The 24,901-nt window shown below is 37.3% G+C and overlaps 1 protein-coding gene across 2 annotated transcripts; it reads right to left on the bottom strand.

The window, feature by feature from the left end:
• Positions 1 to 985: 985 nt before the first annotated feature.
• PSEN1 (presenilin 1) lies at positions 986 to 24,598 on the bottom strand. Of its 2 annotated transcripts, XM_009813067.2 has the most exons (11): positions 24,471 to 24,598; positions 23,412 to 23,417; positions 19,492 to 19,748; positions 18,091 to 18,232; positions 14,290 to 14,357; positions 12,428 to 12,648; positions 10,069 to 10,167; positions 8,757 to 8,843; positions 7,726 to 7,899; positions 5,424 to 5,542; positions 986 to 5,115 (listed from the first exon to the last, which is right to left on the bottom strand). In XM_009813067.2, exons 1-11 carry the CDS (start codon positions 24,552 to 24,554, stop codon positions 4,960 to 4,962), a joined length of 1,413 nt encoding a protein of 470 aa, XP_009811369.1. In that variant the 5' UTR covers positions 24,555 to 24,598; the 3' UTR covers positions 986 to 4,959. The 2 variants fall into 2 exon arrangements, with proteins under 2 accessions (XP_009811369.1, XP_009811370.1); XM_009813068.2 differs by lacking the exon at positions 23,412 to 23,417.
• Between the last annotated feature and the right edge of the window lie 303 nt (positions 24,599 to 24,901).

Below are 24,901 nucleotides of genomic sequence, written 5' to 3'. Positions count from 1 at the left end.
TCCACATTGCTCCAGACTTTCCCTTCCGTCTCAGGCATATGGGATTCCTTAAGGCCAGTCTTACCAATAGTGAGGCAAGAAAGACATCAAGTACCTCAGCCTTCTCCATGCCATTTGTCACAAGCTCCCCCACCCTATTCAGCAGGCGGGGCATCTTTTTGCCCTAGTCTTCCTTTTGCTGTTATATAGTTGCAGAAACCTTTCTTCTCGCCCTTCACATCCCTTGCCAGATTCAACTCCAGAGGGGCCTTGGCTTTCCTAACCCTATCCCTGCAAGACCAAAAAGCAACTCTATGCTCCTTTTGGGTCATCTGCCCCTGCTTCCACCTCTTCTACACTTGCTGTCTGAGTTCAGTTTGGAGCTCCTTGCTCATCCGTGCCGGCCTCCTAGCACCTGTGCTTGACTTTCTACTTGTCAGGATGGACCTTTCTTTAGGTCTTCCATGCAGAGATAAACCAATCCCCCAAAGAAACATCTTCAATAGCAGTCAGTCAACTCAGACAAATTTGAACTTTGCATTGAATGCTTCTCCAAAACAACAACAAAAAATGCTCCTAGGGAAAAGCACTTTTTCAATTGTATTGATATGAAACCAACACATAATAACAATACACACTACCGTTCACGAAGCGTTTTCTTTCTGAGCATCCTACGTATTCTTCCTGGGTGACATGGATCTTCATTGTGCCAGCTGGTGTCCGAGTATAATCTCACATCATTTTTTCATGCCTTAATTATACCTCATAGGTGCTTTTGCAACAAGCTTTGACCGACTCTTTAAATGAACACAAAAAGTAGCTTTTAGAAGAAAGTACTTCTACAGAAATCAGTTTGAAGCTATTCCTCTGGGAAATAAAGCAGCTACTTAAGCGTCTTAAGACAGGAATCTTACTCATTAAACATTGCCTAAAAATAGCTACAGTGTTCAGGCCTCCAACAGCTTTAAGTGATGGCTTTAAAATAATATAGTAAAGGCAAGTCAAGTCAGGATCCATGCAATTTTTATTTTAATAATTAGACAAATACAGGAAAATTTGCAATAATCTATCAAAAACGTATCTTATCAAGAACTGGAAAGGTGTTTAAAAAACATTCACATTCAATTCAGATTATGTACAAACCAGTGTTTGTAAAAAAGAAAACAGCAAATGCTTTGAGTGTAGAAGAATTCCATTCTCATTCTTGTTTCAGCGTTCCCAATGACCAAGTTACCACTGAGATGCAATCACAGTGCAGACATGTTCCACAGTCTACTAAATTTGTTTCAACAGCAATTTTTTTTAAATAAAGCATTTTGAGAAGTTTCTTCATGCAGTACCATCCACCCAAAAAGTACTCCTGCATATTTAATTCTTGACTGCACTAATGGCAGAACAGTTATCACCTACAGGCCCAGAGTGCATATAATATATATCTACATCTTTATAGGAACAGATATGTATCTATATATCCAAGAAGCACCAGTCTCCTATGCCTGAAATAGTCAGGGTCTGCTTTGTACACTGAGAGCAGCCATTTTTAGTGGAACACAGCCCTTGATTATTTGGCTCAAAGAAGTCATCATCTGCCCAGTCAGAATTATTCTGAATGTGTTGCAATAACAAGTGCGTACCTTCAAGACTCACCTCACACAGATGCCACCATAATAGCCATATATAGATACGACAGCTTCATACACCTTTGCTGTAAGTCTTTTTGCTCTGGATTACATCCCCCAATACAAAAAAAAGGAGAAATGAAAGTGGCTGGTTTTTAGGCAAATCTGTAACTCAGTATTATGTTTTCTCATTTATTTATTTGAAGCTTAGCCAAGAAAGGAGACTAATCATTGATGTAAGCTGAAAGGGGAGAGAAAGCTATCATGATACCCAGTTTCTAAGTATGACTACTGAAACAGTCACCCAAGTTACCCATTAGTCTGCTTGGGCACAAAAGAGATGAACCTACCTACTAGGGTTACACAATAGTTCTTTCAGAGCTACATTCTAATGTGCTGCCACTATCACACTAATTTAATAACACTGAAAACTCTCTCAAAAATGCATACTACATACCAGAAGTCTTTTAGTTATACCAAGCTAACCAAGCTGAAACGGTTCAAGATCTCAAATTAGATTGGTGTTTTAAGACAAAGGAGAGAAAAGTGACACAATGTTCATGCTTATGTAGTAATAACCCAAATGCAAGCAAAAACTATTCTCAACTGAACCTTATGGACCCAAGTACTGCGATGATCTTTAGTTGCAAGATCTCATTTGGAACATAAGCTACCATAACTCGTCGTAAGAGGGCAAATCTAGAAAATTTCATCCTGGTTTTTGAAGGCGTACGTAAGACTTGGTAATAAGCAGTGTACTTTAGCACATATTGGCCTGGGCTTGAAAAGCAGATTTCCCTTTTGAATTTAATTTGAGATTCAAATACACAAACTTGAACAGTTTCTGTGAACATAAATTTTATAGTCTCCACCACTGTAACTCCACACTATCGCATTAATTAAAAATTCAGGATACGAGAAGCAGCTCTGGAGAGCGGAAGACTGGCAATTTAGTGTTTGAAGATTCTGCGCTCTTTCTTGGGTTGTACATCTAACACCCATTCAAGTATGTGGAAAGGCTTTTGTGTATTTCTACAGATTCTAAAGCAACTTTTAATGGAGCTAGTGCTCCCATGGTGCATATTTAAGCCAAAAAAAACCCAAAACCAAACCCAATAAAGATGACTGCTGTATTTAAGTAACAACTCTTAACTGAGAGTTGGCTCAGATATGCAAACAGATGCTAATGACGCCAACTCTTTGCAAACTTGTTCTTTACAATGAAACAATAGTTAGGATGCCCAATAAAACACACAAGGGAATTTTCTTAGATATAATGCTCAGGAAAGGGACAAATTACAATAGTATAAACACAACTCAAAGCCTTGTTAAAAAAAAAAGAAAACCTGTTTTAAGTCAGGCTTCATTGCAGCAAAATATGGAACAGTGACTTAAGCTAGAAAACACAAGCAAGTTTGACTTGAAAAGTCAGCGTAAGCAATTTTGATATGGTTACTTTATTAATGCTATCCACGACGAGTCAGCACATAAATGAGATGAATAAAAATACTTTAGAGGAGACGAGACAATATATTTTATGCAAACGTAAATGCTAACACTACAGTTAGCAAGTCATACTGGAAAAGAGACAGACATTTCCAAGGACAATCAAAGTAAGCCTTTCTTGGTTTTAAAGCAGATTTATACATCACAGCCTTTCTTCCCTTACTTGGGCAATGGTTGGTGAACACCTGTGATGTCTCAATCCTTTGAATCTATAGGCACTGAAACAAAGCCCCAGAAAAAGAGTAAAAGGAGTTTTCGTCAGGATTTTGACAGTTGTTCTACTTGGCAAGGACTCCAGTATCAAGATGCAAGTAAAATGGAATGCCCATCAATAGTATCCACTCCCTATGCCTCCGTCAGAAAAAAAATTACTTGTACAGAGTAAGAGCCTACAGCAAAACCAACTTCATCTCAACACAAGTCTCATTTCCAAGCCATTATTCATAAACGAGTTCTTTCAAATGAAGAAGAAAACAGAGTTCAGCAGTTTTAAGGTTAGAATAAATTCTTCTTCTTGTAAGAAGTTCAAAATGTTATATCTTCTTTTCAGTGATTTTGAGTTGTCTTCTGTTCCTCCAGTCTTCTGTTCCTCACAGGAGAGATAATTAAAGTGAAGAGGGCCACAAATTTTGCTCCTTGGTAACATTAAGTAATGGCTCACCTAACTTAAGTATCCTCACCAATAAAGATACTGCATGAAAAAAAAATCCTTGCCCAACCTGAGGTGTTAGATGGTTGAGTGACCAATACTTCAGGTCAGCAGAACTGTAAAACATTTTTTAAGAGAAAAATTTCAGTGATGCATTAAAGTGCTACTAATAGCACTTTGGCCTCTAGACCTGGCAAGCTAAACTCCATCTGGGATTGTTGCAAATGTCTACTTATTTCATAAGAATTTCAATGAAAGGAACATATACCAACAATGCAGTCCGTGCTGTTAGTGACCGTTCTCAAACACACAGTTTGAAATGGTGTTCTGGCAAAATGATTTGCAGGAGCACAAAGAGTAAGTCCTGAAATTGCTTTTTCATGTAGTTTATTAACCTTTTAGAATCTAAGATCCGAATTAGGACCTTATGATCCACTAATGCCAAATAATTCAGTCCAAGTCTAAGTAGCTACATAAACTGGAGCAGGTGTACAGAAGGTGCACTCCATGCTTGAGGATACAAAGTATTACAACTGAGAAGAGGCTCTAGTTCCAGTGTGGAAAAAAACCAAAAAGCTTTTAAATTTACGAAACCAAGCACACTCAGGCACAGAGGCTATGAAGTGGTGGAGCACTCTTAGAGTGACAGTACTTTCTCCCTTTGTCGAATTGCTACAAAGTCCTTTCTCGTTACGCAAAGCAGAGTCAGGACTCCACTGTCAAAAAATCACTGCTGAAGAAGTCTGACTTGGGTTCTCTCTCTTCGAGCGGTTACAGGGACAAGTTCCATGTGATTTGTCAGCTTCCTCTGTTAACCTCAAGGAAGTCCTGAGCACCCTTAATGCTGTGAAAATCATCGACCTGTGGTAAAAGATCCCATTGCTGGTGGAAGCATTAGCAATTTTCACACAGGTGGTCCTTACCAGAGATATGTATATCAGATTACCTCTGATATAATAGTACCCGGTTTAGACCGGCCATCAGGAAGAAGCCACTTTCACACAGGAAAATTCATATGGTGCCCAATGCAGCAGTTGTCTCAGAAAAAAACAAAACAAAACCAAAAAAACGTCGGAGGAAGTTGTAATGATTCAGGCTGGGAATCTTGAGTGTTAAACTTCAGTCTCACTCGAGGACTAAGGGAAAAATATTTTTTCTCCTCCCAGATTTGCTACAAATATCCATAGAATACCAGCATCAAGTGTGCTAGATATAAAACTGATGGAACGCTAGCTGGTCCATAAAGGGTTGCACCAAGTTGTCTGTAGCAAAGTAAAAAACTAGCCCAAAGGTTATGGAGATTGGAAGCGCTGGTAAGGCCTTCTTAAAGATGGCAAGAAGCAGAAGTGTAAGGCACAGACCCTGAGGGGAAGAACAAAACAAAACAAAAAAAACCAAACAAAAACATAGGGAGAAATTAGGGAACTCTGACAAGCAAAAGATTATATATAAACACTAACCCCACAGAAATACAAGATACAGCTAATGCATTCCTAAACTAACAGCATAAGTAATGGATGTACAACCAATGAAAATCACAGTTGAAGCTCTCATCAGTTTTCATTCAGGCCACCAAATAAACAAATTCCAGAGAAAAAATGTAGCAGTTATGACTTTGTCCCTGATGAACAATAGAAACTACCCCTATTATCATATTACATTATACTCACAATTAATATGGCTACAAAACACGCTAAAGTTGTATTCCAGTCCCCGCTTGCTGTTGCAGAGGCTTTGCCAACAAGGACACTGTAGAAAATGAAGTCTCCTAAACCCAGCTTTACTCCTCCTGCAAAAGTGAATATATGGCAGCATTAAGTATCAGACAGTCTACTAATATTACATATCAGTAATTGTCAGAGAATAATACAGATTTGCATTAAGTAACAACAAGACTTGCTAATAAGAACATTTTGTTTTCAAAACTAATACCATTCCTGAATCAGGTGATAAACTCTTGTGAAACAACATAGTTTAGGAACATTACCCCACTCAATTAATTCATCCTATAATTACAATTTTTCTATATTCCTAGTCTCCTGTACATACAAATGCAGTATATACTAACTCAGACATTTGTAATTATATTGGGGGGGAGGGGGGGACTTGTCCACTTTTGGATGTCATGTCATATTCAACAGAATGTTGAAGTACAATTCCTTTATGCTGGCCGAGGGAGAAGGAAAACAAGTCACTTGCAGATGATGTTTTATTTACCAGTTAGAAACCTATACCCAGCAAAATATTCCACTGCCCTCCCAATTTTCCTACAGAATTCTTACTAAGGTAGTTCTAAAAAGCACTTGTGTGTAATTACAGAGCATATCACAGAGGCAGGAACTCAACCTATTTAGTCCAAGATGTGAGGTTTAGGAAAAACTCATGAGTAAACGTCTTATTCTTTTAAATAGTAATCACCACCTTAGCAACAACTCTGGGAGCATAATACTCAATTATTTCTGCAAACAAAATAACAAAGATTTCCTGAATACCAGTTCACTTTCTGAGCTTTTAGTCCAAGATATTGTCAGAGAGGCCAGTATCAGGTCACCAGCTGTTTTTATTTGGCGTATCATTTACTTTGTCACCTGATTACAGTCCAGCCCAAAACTCACTTTAGAGCTCTAAGAGGAACTCAGAGCATCAAAACAGAGGTGTACGCCTGGTTGATCATTGGGGAAAAAAAAGAAAGGAAAAAAGAAAAGAACAAAAAAAGAAGAAAAAGGAGAAAAAGGAGAAAAAAGAAAAAAGGCAACCTTACTCTCTTTCAGCAGGCCTCCAATGTAAGGTCTAGAACACTGCATTCATGAAAAGCACTAAACTTAAGCACTAAAACACCCTTTAACTGCTGAAACCAAACTTGGATGCTTGCTTTCAGCATGACAGAACAGTAAGCAAGGGCAACTGCTAGATAACTCTTTCCACACAAGTGAACTCTCCAAATTTCTAATAAGCTGCTCCAAACTTCCAGCAAGCTAATGCTGACTGACAAGTCTGACTGGATCACTGCACATCTGTCATTACTACTCGCTGTAGGAATACAGGAAGGAGAAAATTATTCGTGTGGCCAGACAAGAGTTTTAGTTAACCAGTTAACGAACTAAAATAGCCCAATTTCTAAAATTTTTGCATCTTAATGTTATTTTTCTAAGCTCTAGAAATGAAAATGGATTTGCAATACACTCTGAATTTGGATTTTTGGGCACAAAGTAAATTCTAAAATTGTTCTTAAAGTAGAAGTCTCTGTATTTTTAAACAGAGGAGCACCTGAGAATAAGAGGAAGCAGCTGCACCTGCCAAATATGGCAGCATCACATGGGGAGAGCAGTTTATTAGACAGGCAGACCCTAATTTATTTAGAGCTTTGCAAATCTAATACCAGCTTAAACTCCAACAGGAAATCTCAAGTCTGTTAAAACAGATATCTGAGTATTGATGTTATGTGCTCTCCAAAGACTCTACACCTCAGCAAGATGCTGGAGAAAAATAAGCAAGCTCATGGCATTCTGCATTCAGTTCAGTCTCCAGTTAGGTTTTAAACATTGCTTTATGCAGAGTGGATTACAGTAGTTTAATCTTGAGGCAAAAAAAGTTAACGACTGCATTTACACGGCCTAAAATCCAAAAGAGGTGATACACAGCAGAACATTGCATGAAAAAGACAGAAGCTAATGCAACTGACTGTATAATGGTCTGAAAGCAGCTTGTGCTATTAAAGTTTTGAGTCTGTTTATCAAACTGAAGATCAGTTTGGCCAATATTGTTCACTCGTGCAGCAAAACCAAAAGCTACCGAAAAGCAACTCCATCTATTTCTAATGGGGCATGTCAGTACTGATCATGAGCAAGAGCAGCTCTTCAGCTTGCTATTAGCTCACAGCATACTATATATCTGCACAGTCAGGATGACTAAGACTAAGACTAACTACCTTCAGATTTACTAAGTCTTTCAGACACAGTACTCCATACTCACGTTCTTCGGGGTCTTCACTGGTTTGAGAGTTACTGGGTAGAGCCTGAACAGCAGCACGTGATTCAGGCGTTGATTCAATGGGTCCTATCCTATTGTCCCTTTGTTGCTGCCATTCCTGACTAAAGCCACCATCATCTGCTTCAGCATCTTCATTCTGAGTCTGGTTTGCCGGAGCTCAAAGGAAGAAAGGCATTTAAGATCTACTTCAAAAACGTGCCATCTAAAATTTGACAATCTCTCCACATGTTAGATTATAGAAGAGTGAGGAAAAAAGAGGTATGCCATAGTATTTAGCAACATCTAACATTAGCACACACCATTACAAGACATTCTCACTTAGGATTTTAATACTTATTTAAACAATCAGGAGTCAATGTGCACTCTGAAGTCATAGCACCTACATATTGCACTCAAGTCCTAGTATTCAGGAGTACTTCGATATAACAGAGTGGAAGTTCTGTGGTGACCTAATTTAAAGATCACAGATTAAGGAATAAACTCCTCATCTAATACTTTATTAGCTGCTTTAGTCACTATTGACACCTTAATTTTCCAGTAAAATAGAAAACTTTACTGTAAGTTACATATACATACACCCCTTCAAGCATGTTAAATTCAGAAACTCTGTTCTGCTTTAATAATACATGTAAACAAACAAACCCCATGTTTTTAAACACTAGCTGCATAGCCAAGAGGGTGAGACACATTTCTGTTTAATACAAATATAAATTACTTAGCTTTATAGTATATCATCCCAATTTGACAAGCAACTGAGCTCAGTCATTAGTTGTCTATTAAGACCCATTTCACCACCAACATTACTGGATCCCAGAAAAATTAATGCAAGAACATTAACTGTACAATAAGTGAGCAATTTTTGAAGTCTTAACAGATTCATCATTCCTAATAAGGCCTCCATGCTTTCACTCTTCTACAGCAGCAGGAACACTTAAAAAGCTAAAAAACAGCTCTCCATAAACATGTATTCCAATCAAATGACAACTATAAAGGCTTGTCAAAGAAAAACTCACCTTTTTTATCATAAGTGGAGTTTTTAGAAGCTTTCCGTTGGGCTTCTGGATCTTCCTCAGCCATGTTCACTAGCCATATCATTGTTGCTATTAAAAAATAAAAAAACCCAGCATAGCTAATCACATCCTCGGATGTATGCAATTCTAAGATAGAAAAAGAATGGACTGATGCCAACTTTTTTTTTTTGATACAACTATCTTTTGCAACAGGCAATTTTACTCTCATTACAGCACAGAACATACATCTGGAACACAGCCAGTACCAGTTACAACACACATTTACAGAATTTGGTGAATAAAACTTTTATTCTTACTAGATGCTAAAAAAAAAATTGCAACAGCTGTTGCCAGAGAAATTACTTTATATGAGGCCCACTCTGAAAATCTGAATCAACAATTTCTTTACCTTTTTCCATTAATCAGTTCTTTCATCTGCAAGTAAAATGGTCTATTAAAACTGGTGCTGAGGTAACTCCAATTCAGAGGCAGTATCTGCACGAAAGTTAATTGTTCTCTGCCCCCACCATCACAAAGAATTCTCCAATCTGGAGGTAATGAAATGCTGTCACACTTAAATGGTGTATTTTAATTCAAGTTTGTGGTTTCTCAGCGTTAACCTCTCCTCCCACAAAACAGAACAGGCAGCTATATCAGTAAAACACAGCAAGAGTGACAGATAAAGAAACCCCTCCCCTTTCTCCTACAACACACTTCCTGCTTTACAGGCATAATGATTTATGATTAACCTATTTCACTGTTTATCTATATGATTATGACTTGTAACATGGAACTTCAGAAACAGTGGAATTATGTACTAATTGATACACAGATCATAACAGCAATTTCCATTCAGTAGGTTATTTTTCACAACTGCAGGGAGAAACAACATCAAAAAAAGACAAGCCCTGGAGAAAACAGTTCTGTAACCGAACCTCTCCCTGGCAATTTCTCCCTTTCCTTGCAGTAACACACAGGTTATTTAAGCACCGAAAGCTAATAAATATTTTCTAAAAACAAGTACTCCCCACGCATAGGCTTGATTCATAGCCTAACGACATATTACTTTGGCCAAAACAAGGTGTATTACCATTTTTCCTGTTCATATTTTGTAACAAAACATGCTGGTTTTTATCTTGAAAGATCTTAGCCAGATGACGTTCCACATTTTTGAGTCAACAGTGAAAGGAAAACTGAGACCCAAGTAAACAGACTATGAATTCCAGCTGACAATCATCACATTAAAACAGAGAAAAGTGAGAAAAATCACTTCAGCTGAGCGGGTGATTGTAAGTATTTAATGAAATATACTTACAGGAGTAAATAAGTGCTGGGAAGAGAGTTTCATTTCTCTCTTGAGCTGTTTCAACTAGCATACGAAGAGGACCTTTAGGACATAGGACAGCAACCAAATCTGGAAGGAAGAGCAAACAGATGCTACATCACTGCAGACATACTTTTAAGAAGGTTTTTCTATAACACTTGCTAAGACTGGTAATAAGATAAAATACTACCCTGAACATAGACTTCTGAGAGAGCCATTGGCCACAAGTCAGTATTCTACAGGAATACTTTTTAATATTCTCAGTTGTACAATCTATTTTACATATGACTGTAATATGTATACACATTTTTTAAAAAATGTGATGTTCCTCACTTAAGATACTATGCAACTGCAAATGTATCTGTGTCTGTATGTCGATACACGAAAGCCACTATTCAACTAACATCTTAGAAATATCCAAGCTTGCTTTCTATTATCAAAGCTTTTCTTAACCTAAGTTTAATGCTAAAACAAATAGTAAGACAACAGGTAAGTGAGGCTTACATAACTTCTATGAAGTAGGCAAGACTGCCAATTTATTCTCACTTAAAGAGGGGAGAAAAGTGAATGTGCATGTGAAGAGGAAAAAACCCCAGGTTTATTAAGCATTGTGGAAAAATGCTGTGTTTGCATAGACTTGAGAGGTGTTCAAAGCATATTCAGCATAAGAAAAGCAGCTTTTTGTTGCTTCCCTCAATTCTCGTTCATGGGACAGCATATAAAACTGGCTGAACAGGTAAAAATTAACTGAAAAGCAATCATTTATTTACAAAAGAGGATGACTGTACAAGTTACTCATACAGATCAAAGCACAGCATTAAGAAAAACTGATCTATCAGATGTTTCATTTGCTTTCTCACCTGTTGATGGTTTGTTAGTGAAATTTGTAACTCCACAACCAGCCTCAGCTACTTTTCCCTTGTCTTGCATATTTGGACAGAAAGCTGTAACATTTACGTATTAACCTTGCTACTATCTGTCACAGTTGTTTACTCACTGTATGTCTTGAAATTCATTTGAAACAAAAATCTGACACTTGAAAGGTGCAGCTTACTTGTCAGGAGCTGTATGTTGCACTGAGCAGTCCTCCTGCACCTGAGCTAACTGCCCTAGCACCATTGCTGGTTCCGCTCACGTAAAGAATTCTTAAGCATGGGGTCACAGGCTTTGAAACTTACCTCCCTTTTACTCAAAACAAGGAAGTTATGGTCTTGGAATATGATCTGAAGAGTAATTTTGTTTTGTAATCACTGAATGAAGGCTGAATGCCTGGAATACTCAGATTTGTTGCAGTCATAGGAAGGGTGGATGGGAAGGTTTTCTTAAGATCCATGAGCGTACACACAAGGGACTTTTTCCTCCCTCTGAAGGAAGAGGACACCTAAGGAGTACACTGACCTACCACATCTAATCACATCTTACGAACCCCTGCACTTCTACAACTGGACAGATTCTCAGTCTTTATCATTATCAGTGACTTTCAGAGTCCACATTCATCACACCTACATGCTTCCAAAAAAATTTGAATTATGAGCACATCTTCATAGATACTCTTAGCTGTAATGTTTTAATTATGTCCAAGTAACTAGATTTTAGTCTTGCCTGGGAACTAAATCAGTATCCGGGATATACAATGATCTTCTTACTAAAAGTGTCCAGTGCCCTCTAAAGCTTTATGAAGAAACTACATCTAGGTATCCCTCAGTCATCATTCTGAAAACGTGTAATATGCGATAATTCAAATGAATTTTCTTTTTATTTAAAAAAATCAAGGAAACAGATCTCACAACTATATCCTACTAAATGTAAAATTACTTGGAGCAATGAAAACTGCCGTTAATCCTTCCTTGCTTCCTTCTCATTGTATTATTAGGCATGGATCAGAATGTTGTTTCTATGTCTGCAAATTTGAGCAATTCATAGGTTGGGAAGATCTATATACCTGTATGGGACTGCACCCAACAACAAGCTCCTAAATTCTGAACATACAATAGTTTCCAAAGATTCTTAGGGAAAATGAGAAACCAAAAGCTCTACACCTTCACAGAAGAGATCAAAATGGCAACATAGGTCTCTTATCTCCTCCTCTCTTGAATTACTTCAATTCTCCTCCCCAAAGAATCTAGAAAGTCCAGAAAACATGAAGGAAGATGGCATCACACAGTCACACAAAGCCCTTAGCTACAGGGGACTGATCTCAGTTTAGATCATGATCTTATTTCTGAAGCCTGTAATCACCTTAACCGCTGCTTTGGATGATACCCCACCCCGCACCCCCCTGCTGAGAAGTCAGGGAATAGAAGAAATTCCCACCATAATATCTATTACTATGCCTTGCCCCAGACCTTACCATACACTGAAATGACAGCCAGGATAAGCCACGCAGTCCATTCAGGAAGGTACTTAATGAACACCAATGCCATGAGAGCGCTTATCATAATGAGATATGCCTGCTGGAGCCGAAGTGGACCCTTCCAATGAATACAAATCATTCCCACAACACCGAAGTTCCAGATCATGAGTGCCACTGTAATGTAGTCCATGGCAACGTTATACGTCTTAAAAACCTCACTAAAAAAAAAACATATGGAAAAGAATATGGACTGCATTTGCTTAAAACAATGGAAACAAGCTACAGATGAAGCTTCAGAAATTTTTTTTTTTTTTTTTTTTACTTTTCATATTCAGTGTAGTGGCACAAATATAAAATTCTAGCTGCAATTAGTACTTAACTATTCTTCACAAAGGGGATAATTTTTCCATGTTTGCTTCACAGCAACTCTTTCACCTTTCTGAAAATTTTCATTAACGTTCTATTTCCTTCTCAATCAAAGCAGAAATTGACAGGAAACGACATTACTGCAAAACTAGTCATTTTGATTATGCTCATGCTTTCTAAAAATCAGAAGCATAGGAACTTGTGAGATTATAATGGATCTTTAAAGGCATGCAAACAGATCTCTTTCTACTTACCTGCCACCTGTGGAATGGAAACACATTGCTAACTTTGAAGTAAGATATACATGGTTATTCTATTTTATTCTTCGTCACAAATGCTAATGTAAAAAGCTTTCTTTTTAGATGAACCATGCCACTCTCTCACCCCAAATACTATAAACTAACCAAGACCCTCAATAACTAATACACAAATATGTTTTCACCAAGTCATAGGTGATTTCCACTAACCCAGGGAAGACATGGTTGTGACGGCCGTTGAGATGTATAGTGTTAACAGGATGCCCCTTACTGCCATCACATATAATTGGTCTACAAACTCCCTCCTCACACACCAGACGTCTGCAAAAGGAAGCCAGCATTGCTGTGAGGCAGCAGGGACATGTGAAGGAAAGCAGAGTGTCAGGCAAGCCTTCAGTCCCTCTACTCCCTCTACACATGCTCATGGAAGAGTGCCAGCTCCAACCTAAACCCAAAGGAAGTGAACCTGGCAACTTGTTTCCACACAGCCTGCACTGCACTTGAGCAGCACACATTGCCTTGTATTTCAGAAGTCATTATTAAGGTTAGAGAATGTACTGACCAAGAAAGGCATCACAGATCACTTTTGGCAAAAATTAGTGACTGAAAGAACACCATTTTCTCCCCCTAAAGACAGAATTAAATAAGCTTCTTCAAAGAGAAGTGTATCTGTCATCAAGTGGTACAAAAATATACACACAGTAATAATTTCATGGCATATCTTTAGTTACAAACCCTGGTCAGGTTGCTTGTTTTAAAGAATACTATTATGTACAACTTTTCTTGATGTCTGGATAAAGGCATGCTTCCGAATTTGAAAAGAAAAACACTGAATATATTTTGGTGAGAGCAGATTCTTTTCAGCCACTCCCATGCAAACAGCCTTTGCATATACAGCCCACCACCAAAGCCATGATGTAAGCAATTGCCCTTGAGTCATATGTCTATGAAATATTAAGTTATCAGAAGATATACTAACAGAATAAGCTACCCTGTGGAAGATAGCTTATTCTGGTGATGCATGTGTGATGGACAGCTCCTGCACAATATCAGATGTACTGTAAACCCATAAATATCTCTCTTATGTGTACTCTATGAACCTATAGAAACCCCAAAATTTTATTGCAATAGCTTACTCACTATCATTCTTGTTTAAGATTCAAGGGCTAGTTCTAAAATAAATACATACAAAGTGATACAAGAAAAAATAGCATATTAATGCTTTAGTTCACTTACCCCAGGTAGATGAATGAGAAAAAGAAAAGCAGCAAAAGAGAAGAAATGATCAGCCAGCCATGGATCACCTGGGAAAAAAGATATCAATACAGTGGGGTTTTTTAGATTTGATATTCTAAAGTTAATATCTACTTAAAAATGCTTTTAAAGTTATTTTCACATTTGATTAAAGCAAGAAAATGATACTCAGTTCTCTTTTCTTTGGTTGTTGCTAAATTCATATTTAGCACATTATTGTATTTTAATTTACACTTATGAATTTTAAGTACTTTGTGGTCTTTCAATAGAGGTTCTATACAACGAAAACTACTGTTTGGATATTTTTAGGCCATTTTGATAACAGTGTCATTGTAATGTAGCAGATGTATCCAGTGTTAACACAGATCGAAAACATGATTCATTTTTCTACAATTAAAAAGCCTGCTCCGATTCCAAATAACTTTCAGAATACAGTTATAGAATTAAATGCTGGAACATCAAAAAACCTTCAGTGCTTATCTGCTGGAATTCAGAATTAGCATGTCATCAATGAATGACTACATAAGGATTTCAATATTCTCTATCAATCTTCTATACACATAATCCCGAATTTTGATATGACAGTACATATACACGTCCAACAGTTTAACAAAAAACAGTTCAGGGTTGTACTCAGCAGGGACACGCATAGATTTAACCTTGGAAATGACAGGTACTCAGACTTTGCACTGACAAAAAGTGCATAACACTCATATATTACTGTGCAAAATTAAAAATTAAGATTGAAGAGCTGTGTAACTTTGGTAATCTCCGCACTGAGAATGAAACGTGTATTTGTCAAATTCCCAGCACAGAATCTTATATATTAAACCAGACACAACGTTGCAAGTAGATAACCAGTCAGAAGCAATAATCTAGAAATTCAAGCTGCATAAGAAATCCTGCTTCGAATAAACATGCCCAGTGAAAAATTAACTAGTTAAATTAGCTATATACGTACACCACATCAAAGTATTCAGAAACTATTTAGAAATTGTGTTATCTATTTCTCTTCTTCTGAAAGATGTGTAGTAGAATGCATCTTATGTTATAGTTTTTAAAATATTTTGTAAAAGTGAATTTAAAAGTCAAGCCCATACGCATGCAGACTAAAAGAATCACGTTTATGTGAGGCAACCAGGACTTTCCAGAAAATTAAAAATCTAGTTATCACAGTTAGTAATTTAGTACATTTAGTCTAATACTAAATTTTTCATTAAGCATTTTTTAAATTCTCAGCAATTTTTGAAACATTCATTCTCCTTCTTCACAATGTCCCTCTTTAAAGACAGGTTCAAATTTAACCTTCAACCTAATAAAACCTGTCATTTAACTTGCTAATCTAACAGATTGGCTTGCCATATTTGCTAGTGTATTCTCAAAAAGACTTAAGAATTTCCCACATGTAATAAGCATGGTGCCTGTAAAGATGCTGCAGAAAAGCTGTCGAAGTATCTGCCTTGGTCCATCAAACTGTCACCACTCAGAGCAAGTGGGGGAAAAAAACCCCACACTAAAGCTGAAGACTGATAGGTACCTGAAACACAATCCAACTTTCAAACAACTTGTAAAGCTACCTATATATCTAAGTAGTCACCTAACAGAGTAATTTTATTTCTCTGTAAAACTAGTTCAAACCATGTTAAGAAAATGGCAGAGAAAGCTGTGTCATTTCTTTTAATAACAACATGAGTTCTACCTGTAGTTTTTCTGTTTGTAGCATATAAGGTCTTAAGCTTTCTCACCACTTAGGAAAATAATGTGAATACTAATGTTTCATTCTAGTAAGGAGTAAAATGCTAACAATGTCAAACACCATGGCCATAGCCCAGCAAATGTTTGCACACACTTTGCATTAACTACTGTCAACAGCATTAAAGGAGGTAGTTTCAAGAGTTGACATAAATTGGCATTTTACACGCAGATCTTTGTTTTATTCTCAGTATATATCTCATTCGCTATAGCATTTTCCAGATCACTGGCCTCTTTTCACAAAAGTGATTTTTCCAAAGTATTTCTTGTAAGTTTTGACCAGCGTCTTCCTAGCAGCATACCACGACAGGTTTGTTGCCATCTAATTAAAGAATTTTCATCCTTCATTTGACAACAGCTTCAACACTAAATGATTGCTGGTACACAGCTGGCTTTGCCTGCTACAACTTGAATGCAGAATTAAAATGAGCTACAGCAGCCAGATTTTGGTTAGGCAGACTAAAACAATGAAGAATGCAGAAAAAAATAAAATACGTTAAAAAAAAGCTAGAATCACCTTCGAAAAGGCTGTTTCTGGTTAGATTTAGGAGCTAGAATCAGGACCATGTTTAACTTACCACGTACAGGAGAAACATAGGGAACTAAGAGCAGTAAAGCTGAAATACTATTTCCTTTCTTCAAAGGAGTTTTCAGATAAAAATCTTGTGAAGATAAGCAAATTATCACTACCAGTTGGAGGCCTAACATTCTTTCATTATAAGTTCCATCCCCTATAATCTAGACTACATTCTACATGTAGAACTACATGTAAAATAAAATTCAATGGACAGGTAACTACATTTTACAGCATTCTGGTATAGCAGCACAGAAACACTCTGTTAGCAATTCTAAAAATAAGAAGTTAATTATTTCTTTTAATTAGCATAAAATATAACTACAGGACATTTCTGTTATCTAATCATTCTAATTTTCTAGTACAACAATTATTTTTGTAAGGAGTGCTTTGTAAGGTCAAGAGGGAAGCCAGAAATGTGAAAAGCTTAGTAAAAACTAGTCGATGCCTTCAGCACTTGAGAACTGACTGGATGCCAAGGAAGCTAGCTGAAGTACATCAGTTACTTGACTTCATTAGAATGAACAGAATTGACAGTTTAAAAAGAAAACTTTGTCAGTTCAAATTTAACACCACACTGTGACAGAAGAGAAGGTCCATACTTTAAAAAAATCACTACTGCAAGCTGTGTGCAGATTCAGGCAGAAAACATTTCCCCAGTCACTCCACAGATACTTTGTAAAGGGGTTTCACCCACAGCCATGAAGACCAAAAACATCTTCCCCTCCTGAAAACAAAACAAAGTGGAGCAAAGCTTTGCGCCAGTGCATGGATCCCACAGCCTGTTTTACAACTATGAAATGGATTCAAGGTTCTGGCTGCACGCTGGGAAGTTTTATTATGCCAAGCCTTGTCAAATGGGTCCTTAAGACCAAAAGAAAACCAGGAATTTTCACGAAGAACTCCTCCCAGACAGGTGACATTGCAATTATTTATGCTAAGCCTGGACTTGCCTAGATTACATCATTATAAGATTGAAGTCTTTCACAAAAGAGCTTTAGAGTGTCTGTGTTTGCTACAAGGATATTGCCTGGCATGTACAGCCATGCACACTTCACAGTGTTGGGAGACTTCTATACTGAGGGGAAGGTGGGGAGATGGGAGCCCTTGAAAAGCCCCTGAAATCCTGAATAGCTTTCAAATTGTAGGACCAGGTCTGTACTTTGTAGTTCTTGACGACAGGAAGATTTCAGTACATGGTACATTTCACAGGAATAGGAAGCAATGCCACCCTAACTCTAACTGACAAAACAGCCAGCACTGTTAGCGCTGGGCCTTTGCCCCCCTCGTTGTGTCAAAGGAACAGAAGCCACAAAATTGAAACAGTGAATTGAATCACCAATTCTGCTACTTTTGCTCACTCATCCTTCATAACCCTTCATTTTGTTCCATTCTTGATAATCTGCCTAATAAATAAAACTAGCGCAATTACTCAAGTCAGTTATATTTATACTCACCTTGTAGCACCTGTATTTATAAAGCACAACCAGGAGTATGGTCATGACAATGATAACGCTGATCATGATAGCGGCGTTGAGAATTGAATTCAGGGCTCTCTGTCCTACTGTCTCTGTCTCTTCTGTGAAAGGAGTGTAGATGCTACAACAACAACAGAGTCAACTGAAATGCCATTGAACGCACAGATGTTTCCGATACGTGAGGCCAAAATCAAATGAAATTGCAGTAATCTTTCAATTCAGAGCTGTAAAAGCAACAGCTATTTTCTACTTCAGCAAAATTTGAGAGGCAGCATAGTATCATATTAAGCAAACTTTAACTAAAAAAAAAAATAATTTTTTTTTCCTTAGAAGACTTGCCTTTCCTACATTCTTAGATTACTACTATTTTCTACTTTGTAAAACAAACAAAAACCAAAACACCACATTGTTTTATAGAATTACTCACATGCTATGAATCATTAGACTATTACTGCAGCTAGACCTGTATAAGCACACCATCTAGTGGATTTACAATGAAAGGTTCCCCAGTGATTTCAAGAAAACAATGTACGGGTTCAACTCTCTTTTTCTTAAAGAAATACAACAACCTGGGGAAAAAACACTTCATTATGGGGAAGGGGGGAGAAAACACTGTAAATTGAAACATTTTTGTGTTTTATTGAAACATTTTATGACATGCTTATATTATACAAACATTCCAAAGCCAAACACACTTTGAATCATTTTGTCTAAATGTTTTCACAGTGGAACTTTTAGACTGATTTGCCACAGGTTCTGACAGGCTCAGTGGTCTTCCTTTGTCTCCTTTCTCTCAAATCAGCTTTCACTGGAATTGCTTTTTTTCCCCAACATTAATATTTTGAAAAAAAAGAAAATTCTATACAGGAAACCTGCCAGGAAAGTTTCTGTAACTGCAACAGAAGTGAACTTCAAAAAGCTGTCTTCCTCTTGCATTTCAATTTCTTTATTAAACAGCATAGGCAAACCAGAACTTGGCATATATGTTATTTCATTTAAATTAGTAGGTTTTTTTCTTTTCCAAAATCTTTGTATTCTAGCAGAGTACAACTGAAATGGCTTTGGCTCAGGATTGAGTTTATTTTATAAATACCACAGGGCATGACGAAGTATTAAAATGAGGACTAGGATTTGAATCAAGCAGTAACAACCAAGATACTATCCCAACTGGTAACCAGACAGACAACAAACACCAATAGTATCACATATAGAGTCTGGTTTCTGGAATGAATAAAACAAAACTATCTTTGGGCTGGTGGAGGGGAAAAGGGAAACAAGAGGGAGTTCACTGCTTGAGTTAGACTCCTGAAGAAATGGAGATTAAAGAAAATTATCTAAGCAAGTCCATTGAAAAGATAGGGGGAAAAAAGTGATACATACAGCTGTCCATCCTTGCGTGTATAAAAGCTGACAGACTTGATGGTTGCAACAACGACCACCATGCAAAGTGTGACAGGTACAAACAACATAATCACATGTTTTGCTCCATATTTCAGTGTCAGCTCCTCATCTTCTTCTTCATCTTGTTCCACCACTTGCTGAATGTTGTTTTGTGGCTGCCCATTGGTCTCAGATTCGGGATTGTCATTTCTTCTGCGCTCGCTATTATCATGGCGACGTCTTTCACTGTTGTCATTCTGCAATACATAAAAAAAAGTTTCCTCAGCAACTATCCGCAATCATATTCTTGTACACTAAGCTAAAGATGATCTTGAGGGGGAAACACGTAAGGTAATATTTACTGTCAAGAACGCTTGCCACAGAAAGGACTTAAACAGTAGTAATTAATTGCATCATATAGTTATCAAAAGAATGGGAGCACAGGATTATGTTAGAAGCATTTATATTAAAAACAGCAGCACTGAAAGTAGGGCTGGTTGCATCTAACAGCCTATGCTGCCTTTCCTTTAAACAGAATTTAAAAAGCTGAATAAAGAAAGACAGCTTTTTCCCTTGGTCCAAACTACAGTTGACACAAGGGTGCATGATGGTAGATTACTCACAGCTTGACAAGAATTAACTATATCCGTTCCTAGAAATAAGGCCAAACAGACATTTATGAACCTAACTCCAAGAAAGTCCCAGGAAAATTTCTACTTTCCTTATCATGTTACTCCCACTACAGTACACTAACTAGAATATATATTAAAATAGAGCTTCATGAGGTATTGTGTTGCCACATTTTTAGTGAGAATGACACAGAAACAGTGATCAAACTCAGGTAATTCTCAGTCTTTATACTGAGATCTGATCCCAAAGTTTTAGCATGATGAGCTATGTGTGCAGATTCTTTCTCTCCTTTCCAAAGGACACTACTGCCACATCCTTTCACTGACATTGAAGAAATTCCACCATCCTTGTCAACAAATATGAAACAGCCTCCTAGCCTTCCCGATATATGAAACATCAAGGGTGTAATTCAAACACAAGGACAGAGGTAAACTTTCAATGAAATTAAGATTAACCACAAGCAAAAACACAAACTGGGAACACCATCTACATGTAAATGATGAGGCCTGCACTCCTCCTGTTGTCACAAACCTTTTGCCCCCTCTCCAAGAAGCCCTGTCAGCAGGGGACATTCAGCCTTTTATGTTGTGTGCATATACAGAGAACACAACAGCAGAATGAGCTATGTTTCATCTGTTCTGGACTACAAAGAAACAAAACCAGTAACTCTAAACAAGCCCTCAAATGCAACAGTTTATGCAGTCGACTCTTTTTTTTTTTTACTGTATTATCATGTCCAAAGTCAATGCTGTACTGTTCCCACTCCCTCCACTCAAGAGGTTTAACATAAAAGATATAGCAAAGATTTTTGATTCCTTACAAAATGAATCCAATTTCTTCAGAATTACTTCATTTACAAACACTTCCGTTTGAGTAAGTGCACTAAAGCAGCTTTAGATTAAAATGTACAATAAATGGAAGGAAGACACCATTTGCAATACCTTGAAAGTATCACTCAGTTTTAGTAAAATTGCTCTAGACGTAAGATAGGGCATTGAAAATAACCTGATATATTTCTGCTTAAGTACTCTTATGCAAGTAATTTTTTCCTTAAACATGCAATGTTAAGCTCTCATTACCTGTTCTTGATAGCATTTCCAAACATAGCTGCTGACTTGTATCTCATCAACTCACTGCAGTTTTTTAATAAATCAACAGTAATTTTGGAGATTCTTTATACAGAATTTTGCCAGCCCCACCCTCAGAAAGACAAGATGTTAAGTACACACTGAGGAACTCAGAGTAGTGTTTTCAACAGCACTTAAGTGATTAAGGAGTACAAGTCCCTGGACTTTGAACTGCAAACACGACACTGCTAAAACCTTGGTTGAAGCTTTACAACTTCCCCAACTCATTCGCTTTTACAAAACATTACAAAGTAACAATACACATCAAATGCTTTGCCTATTTAGTCCTTTTTTGTGGTATCCTCAGGATCAAGTTCAGCAGGGTTGCAAGAACTGTCCTCTAAGATATTCTGCTTTGTTTTTCAAAAAGAAAACTAAATATAAGGTGAGAAAAAAAAGAATCTAAAATTGTCTTAATTAAGCAATTAAAACCAGCAGGCAACCAGATTTCTAGAATTAAGGTTTTAACCTTAATTTGAATTTAGTATCATTAAAGTATGTCCTAAGAGAGATTTTGGGTTCAATATTATTTCTTACTAAATGAAAGATTAATTATAAATCACTTGGCCTTTTGCGTAAAGTCCTCACATATACTGAAAGTCAGATAGAAACAGGAATACAGAAGAATGCAAATAAAGAGATTATGTTTAACTGTTCTCAAATGCTGGCTGCAACTGAACCTCCTTCTGTACAGATTATAGCTCAAATGTAACATTTTTCACTTTGATAGTGAAAATACTCCATTTGTCTCAGTCTACAATAAGACAACAATAAGCTTACCTGCCTAAATAAGCTGCCTAAGATGATCGTAAGTAGCACTACACTGAAGATGATCAGAGGCTTGGAACACTTCACAAGTGAAGCACATATAGTATTTAGGTTTCTACACACTTGCAGAATACATTGCTCTTTCTCTGCTGTAATAGCAGTCCTGCATGAGGGAGCGCCTACCCCTACCCTAGGCGCAGAAATACAAAAAGTAAAATAAAAATCTAAAGCTTTGCAAAGCAAACACAAAAACAGCCAAAGGAAAAGCCTGATTAACTAGTACACCACTACAAAAAACTGCAAAATCAAACATAAAGAGAAAAACTGAAGAAATTAGACCAACATGTGCCATTTTATTCCCTGCACTAGTTAGGAACAAAGACAATCACAAAATGCTTTTACATATTAAAACACAGCACATAAAAACCAGATCAGCATCAAAAAAGTTACAAGAGTTATTCTCTCATTCGCTGTTAAAACTAGAAAGTTGTTGTTCTTTCAGGCTACTACAGTGTAGCTAAATGTGACATGCGCGTGCCCCGCTGCTTAAAAGAACAAAGTGCACTCATATCCTACCTGATCAGTATTAAACAGAGCAGAGGTCATGGACTCTTGCTGAAGTGGAAGCAAAGGAACAGACTCTTCACTTTCCTCAGACATAGTTAAAAGTGAAAATTCTGAAGCTAAAAAGTCAGTAACACCTGTTGTAACACCGTAAGCAAACGTAAGTTACGAACTACGCGCTTTCAGGTGAATAAACAATATCAAAAGCAAATGATAGTTTTTCCTATCAGGAAAATAGTTAATAGCAAACCCAGAGCAATGTCCCTGAACCAAGATATAAAACCCTAGCATATTTGATAAAAAGTTTCTATTTATTAAATCCAGATTTATACATCAGGAGCAGACCCCCTTGCCTGACAGTGGGCACAGACTTCATTAGTTCTCACATACACCATTTATGTTTAAAGGTCATTATTCTGTGACAGATATTGAAGACTGGGCTGAATTCTTGGTGGGTGACTGGAAGAAGAGATGGCAATTATAGTACTTAGTGATTTCACATGCTGACTGTTAGCCACAAAAGCTACATATACTTAAGCAGGAAAGGATTTTTGTACGTATGTACAAAAACAAAGCGGATGTGTGTAGGGGAGAAAAATCATTACAACTAAGTACTGAAACTATACCTAGAGTTACACTTAAACATGGAAAGAAAAAGCACAAGTAGTAGCTATTCATCAGTACAGTCTGTCAGTGAGAAATAAATACAACCATCCGTCCCCCATTGCTGGGAAAGAGCATCATCAAGTTATCTGTGAGGGTGGTGAGCCCACAGCTTATCGCTCAGCTCTGCCTTTTTAATCTGGCAGTAGTGTTCAATAAAAGTTAAACTCTCACCTGTCCAAGATGAAAACCTTTTTCATCCCCTCTGAAGTAAAAGCACAAAGGATGCAGGAGGAAAGTTTCCACTTTTCTATTTTTATTAACAGTTTCTATAATCAGTAAGGTCTTAAGTCAGCCCGACTTCTTAATTGAAAAAAAAAATTTTCAAATTTTTTGTATTTTTACTGATATAGCAGGATGCTGATCTGAGATAAAGACAAGGATTTTTCAAAATTCTACTTAAGCTGCTGGATTTTATAGAAGACTTAGAGCAGGGATCAAAATATTCTCTTGAATCACTGCCATAAACATGGCTACAAGTGGCCCAGCCTCACAAGAGGCACTTCTGCATCACAAGAAAACCTGATATTCAAGAGCTATAGCAGGAACAAAGAACCGAGCATGACAAATCCAAGAGCCTGAGCACCACACCCAAGTACATCATCTCAACTTGGTTTTACCAAAACACATGCAGTACAATGAGTACAGTTTTAGCAACAATTATGAGCGTAGGTCTTTCACAGCAATCATATAAAACTTTATGGTTTGAGTTTGCCCTCCACCCAAAACCTCAAGAACTCGGACAGCACCTTGACAATTGTTCACAAGTAAGACAGTGCTGCTCTTTCTGCATAGGAGTAGTCCTCCAGCAATAGCGACAACAAAACCTAGGCTTCAAGCTCTACCTAGACTAAAATTAACTCTGTGACTGAGAAACCTGTGAATCAAGCAGACCACAGCCAGGTCAGATCAAGAAGAGCTCACTAAATCCTCTAAAGGTCAATGTTTGACAACAAAGCATCACACCACATTTTCTTATTTTTCTTGAGGGCTTGGTCACTCCAACACCACTTTAAACTGGAAGAAGCCTTATCTGTATATAAAAATGAGTTTAGAACATCAGATATTTTACAGAATATTTCTTTCGGCACTGCTTATCGCCACAACGGTCCAGACAGAGAAAACTACTCCCAACAGATTTCTAGAGTTCTGAACTGTATTTTCATCCACACTCATTATTCATCCTTATTTAACTGCTACGAGGTAATAAAATTGTTTGTTACATACGGTGTTGCTGAGGTGGTTATCGGGGAAGTTTTCTGTCAGCTGCCCATGCTGAAACTGGGGTAAATGCGCAGACAGTTCTGTCATTGGGGCTGTCCTCTGGAAATCGCTTATTTCTACACAAAACAGATCTTGAGATGCTGAAAGGAAAGAGATGTGTAAAAAGCCTTTGTTCTTATATGACCAAATTCTCCATCCCCTCCCGACCCCAATTTTTAGATTTCACACAGACCAAAGATAACCATTTTCCATCTACACCATGACACAAACTGTATCACATCTTTACTAAGAGATCATAATAGGGATTTTCCAGCATAAAAATAAAAGCATCTAGGCGTTATCAAATTAGTTCATCAGCCACGGAAGTAAGCCAGCAACAAACTAATCATTCAAAACAGTTCTCCATTTCTTCTTGTGCGATAAATGAGAAGCAC

This window comes from Gavia stellata, chromosome 7 (assembly GCF_030936135.1).
Source record: "Gavia stellata isolate bGavSte3 chromosome 7, bGavSte3.hap2, whole genome shotgun sequence".
In the NCBI taxonomy this organism is placed as follows: Eukaryota; Metazoa; Chordata; class Aves; order Gaviiformes; family Gaviidae; genus Gavia; species Gavia stellata.
This window is presented reverse-complemented; position numbering and strand designations above follow the sequence as displayed.

Excerpts from the sequence above, each read along its gene's own strand:
- PSEN1 (XM_009813067.2), bottom strand. The coding sequence starts at position 24,554 with ATGACAGAACTGTCTGCGCATTTACCCCAGTTTCAGCATGGGCAGCTG. Across the intron at positions 5,543-7,725 it reads CAGTGAAGACCCCGAAGAAC|GAGGAGTAAAGCTGGGTTTA; the intron begins GTGAGTATGGAG and ends TCACTTTTGCAG. Across the intron at positions 5,116-5,423 it reads GTTTTGTAGCCATATTAATT|GGTCTGTGCCTTACACTTCT; the intron begins GTGAGTATAATG and ends TCTTCCCCTCAG.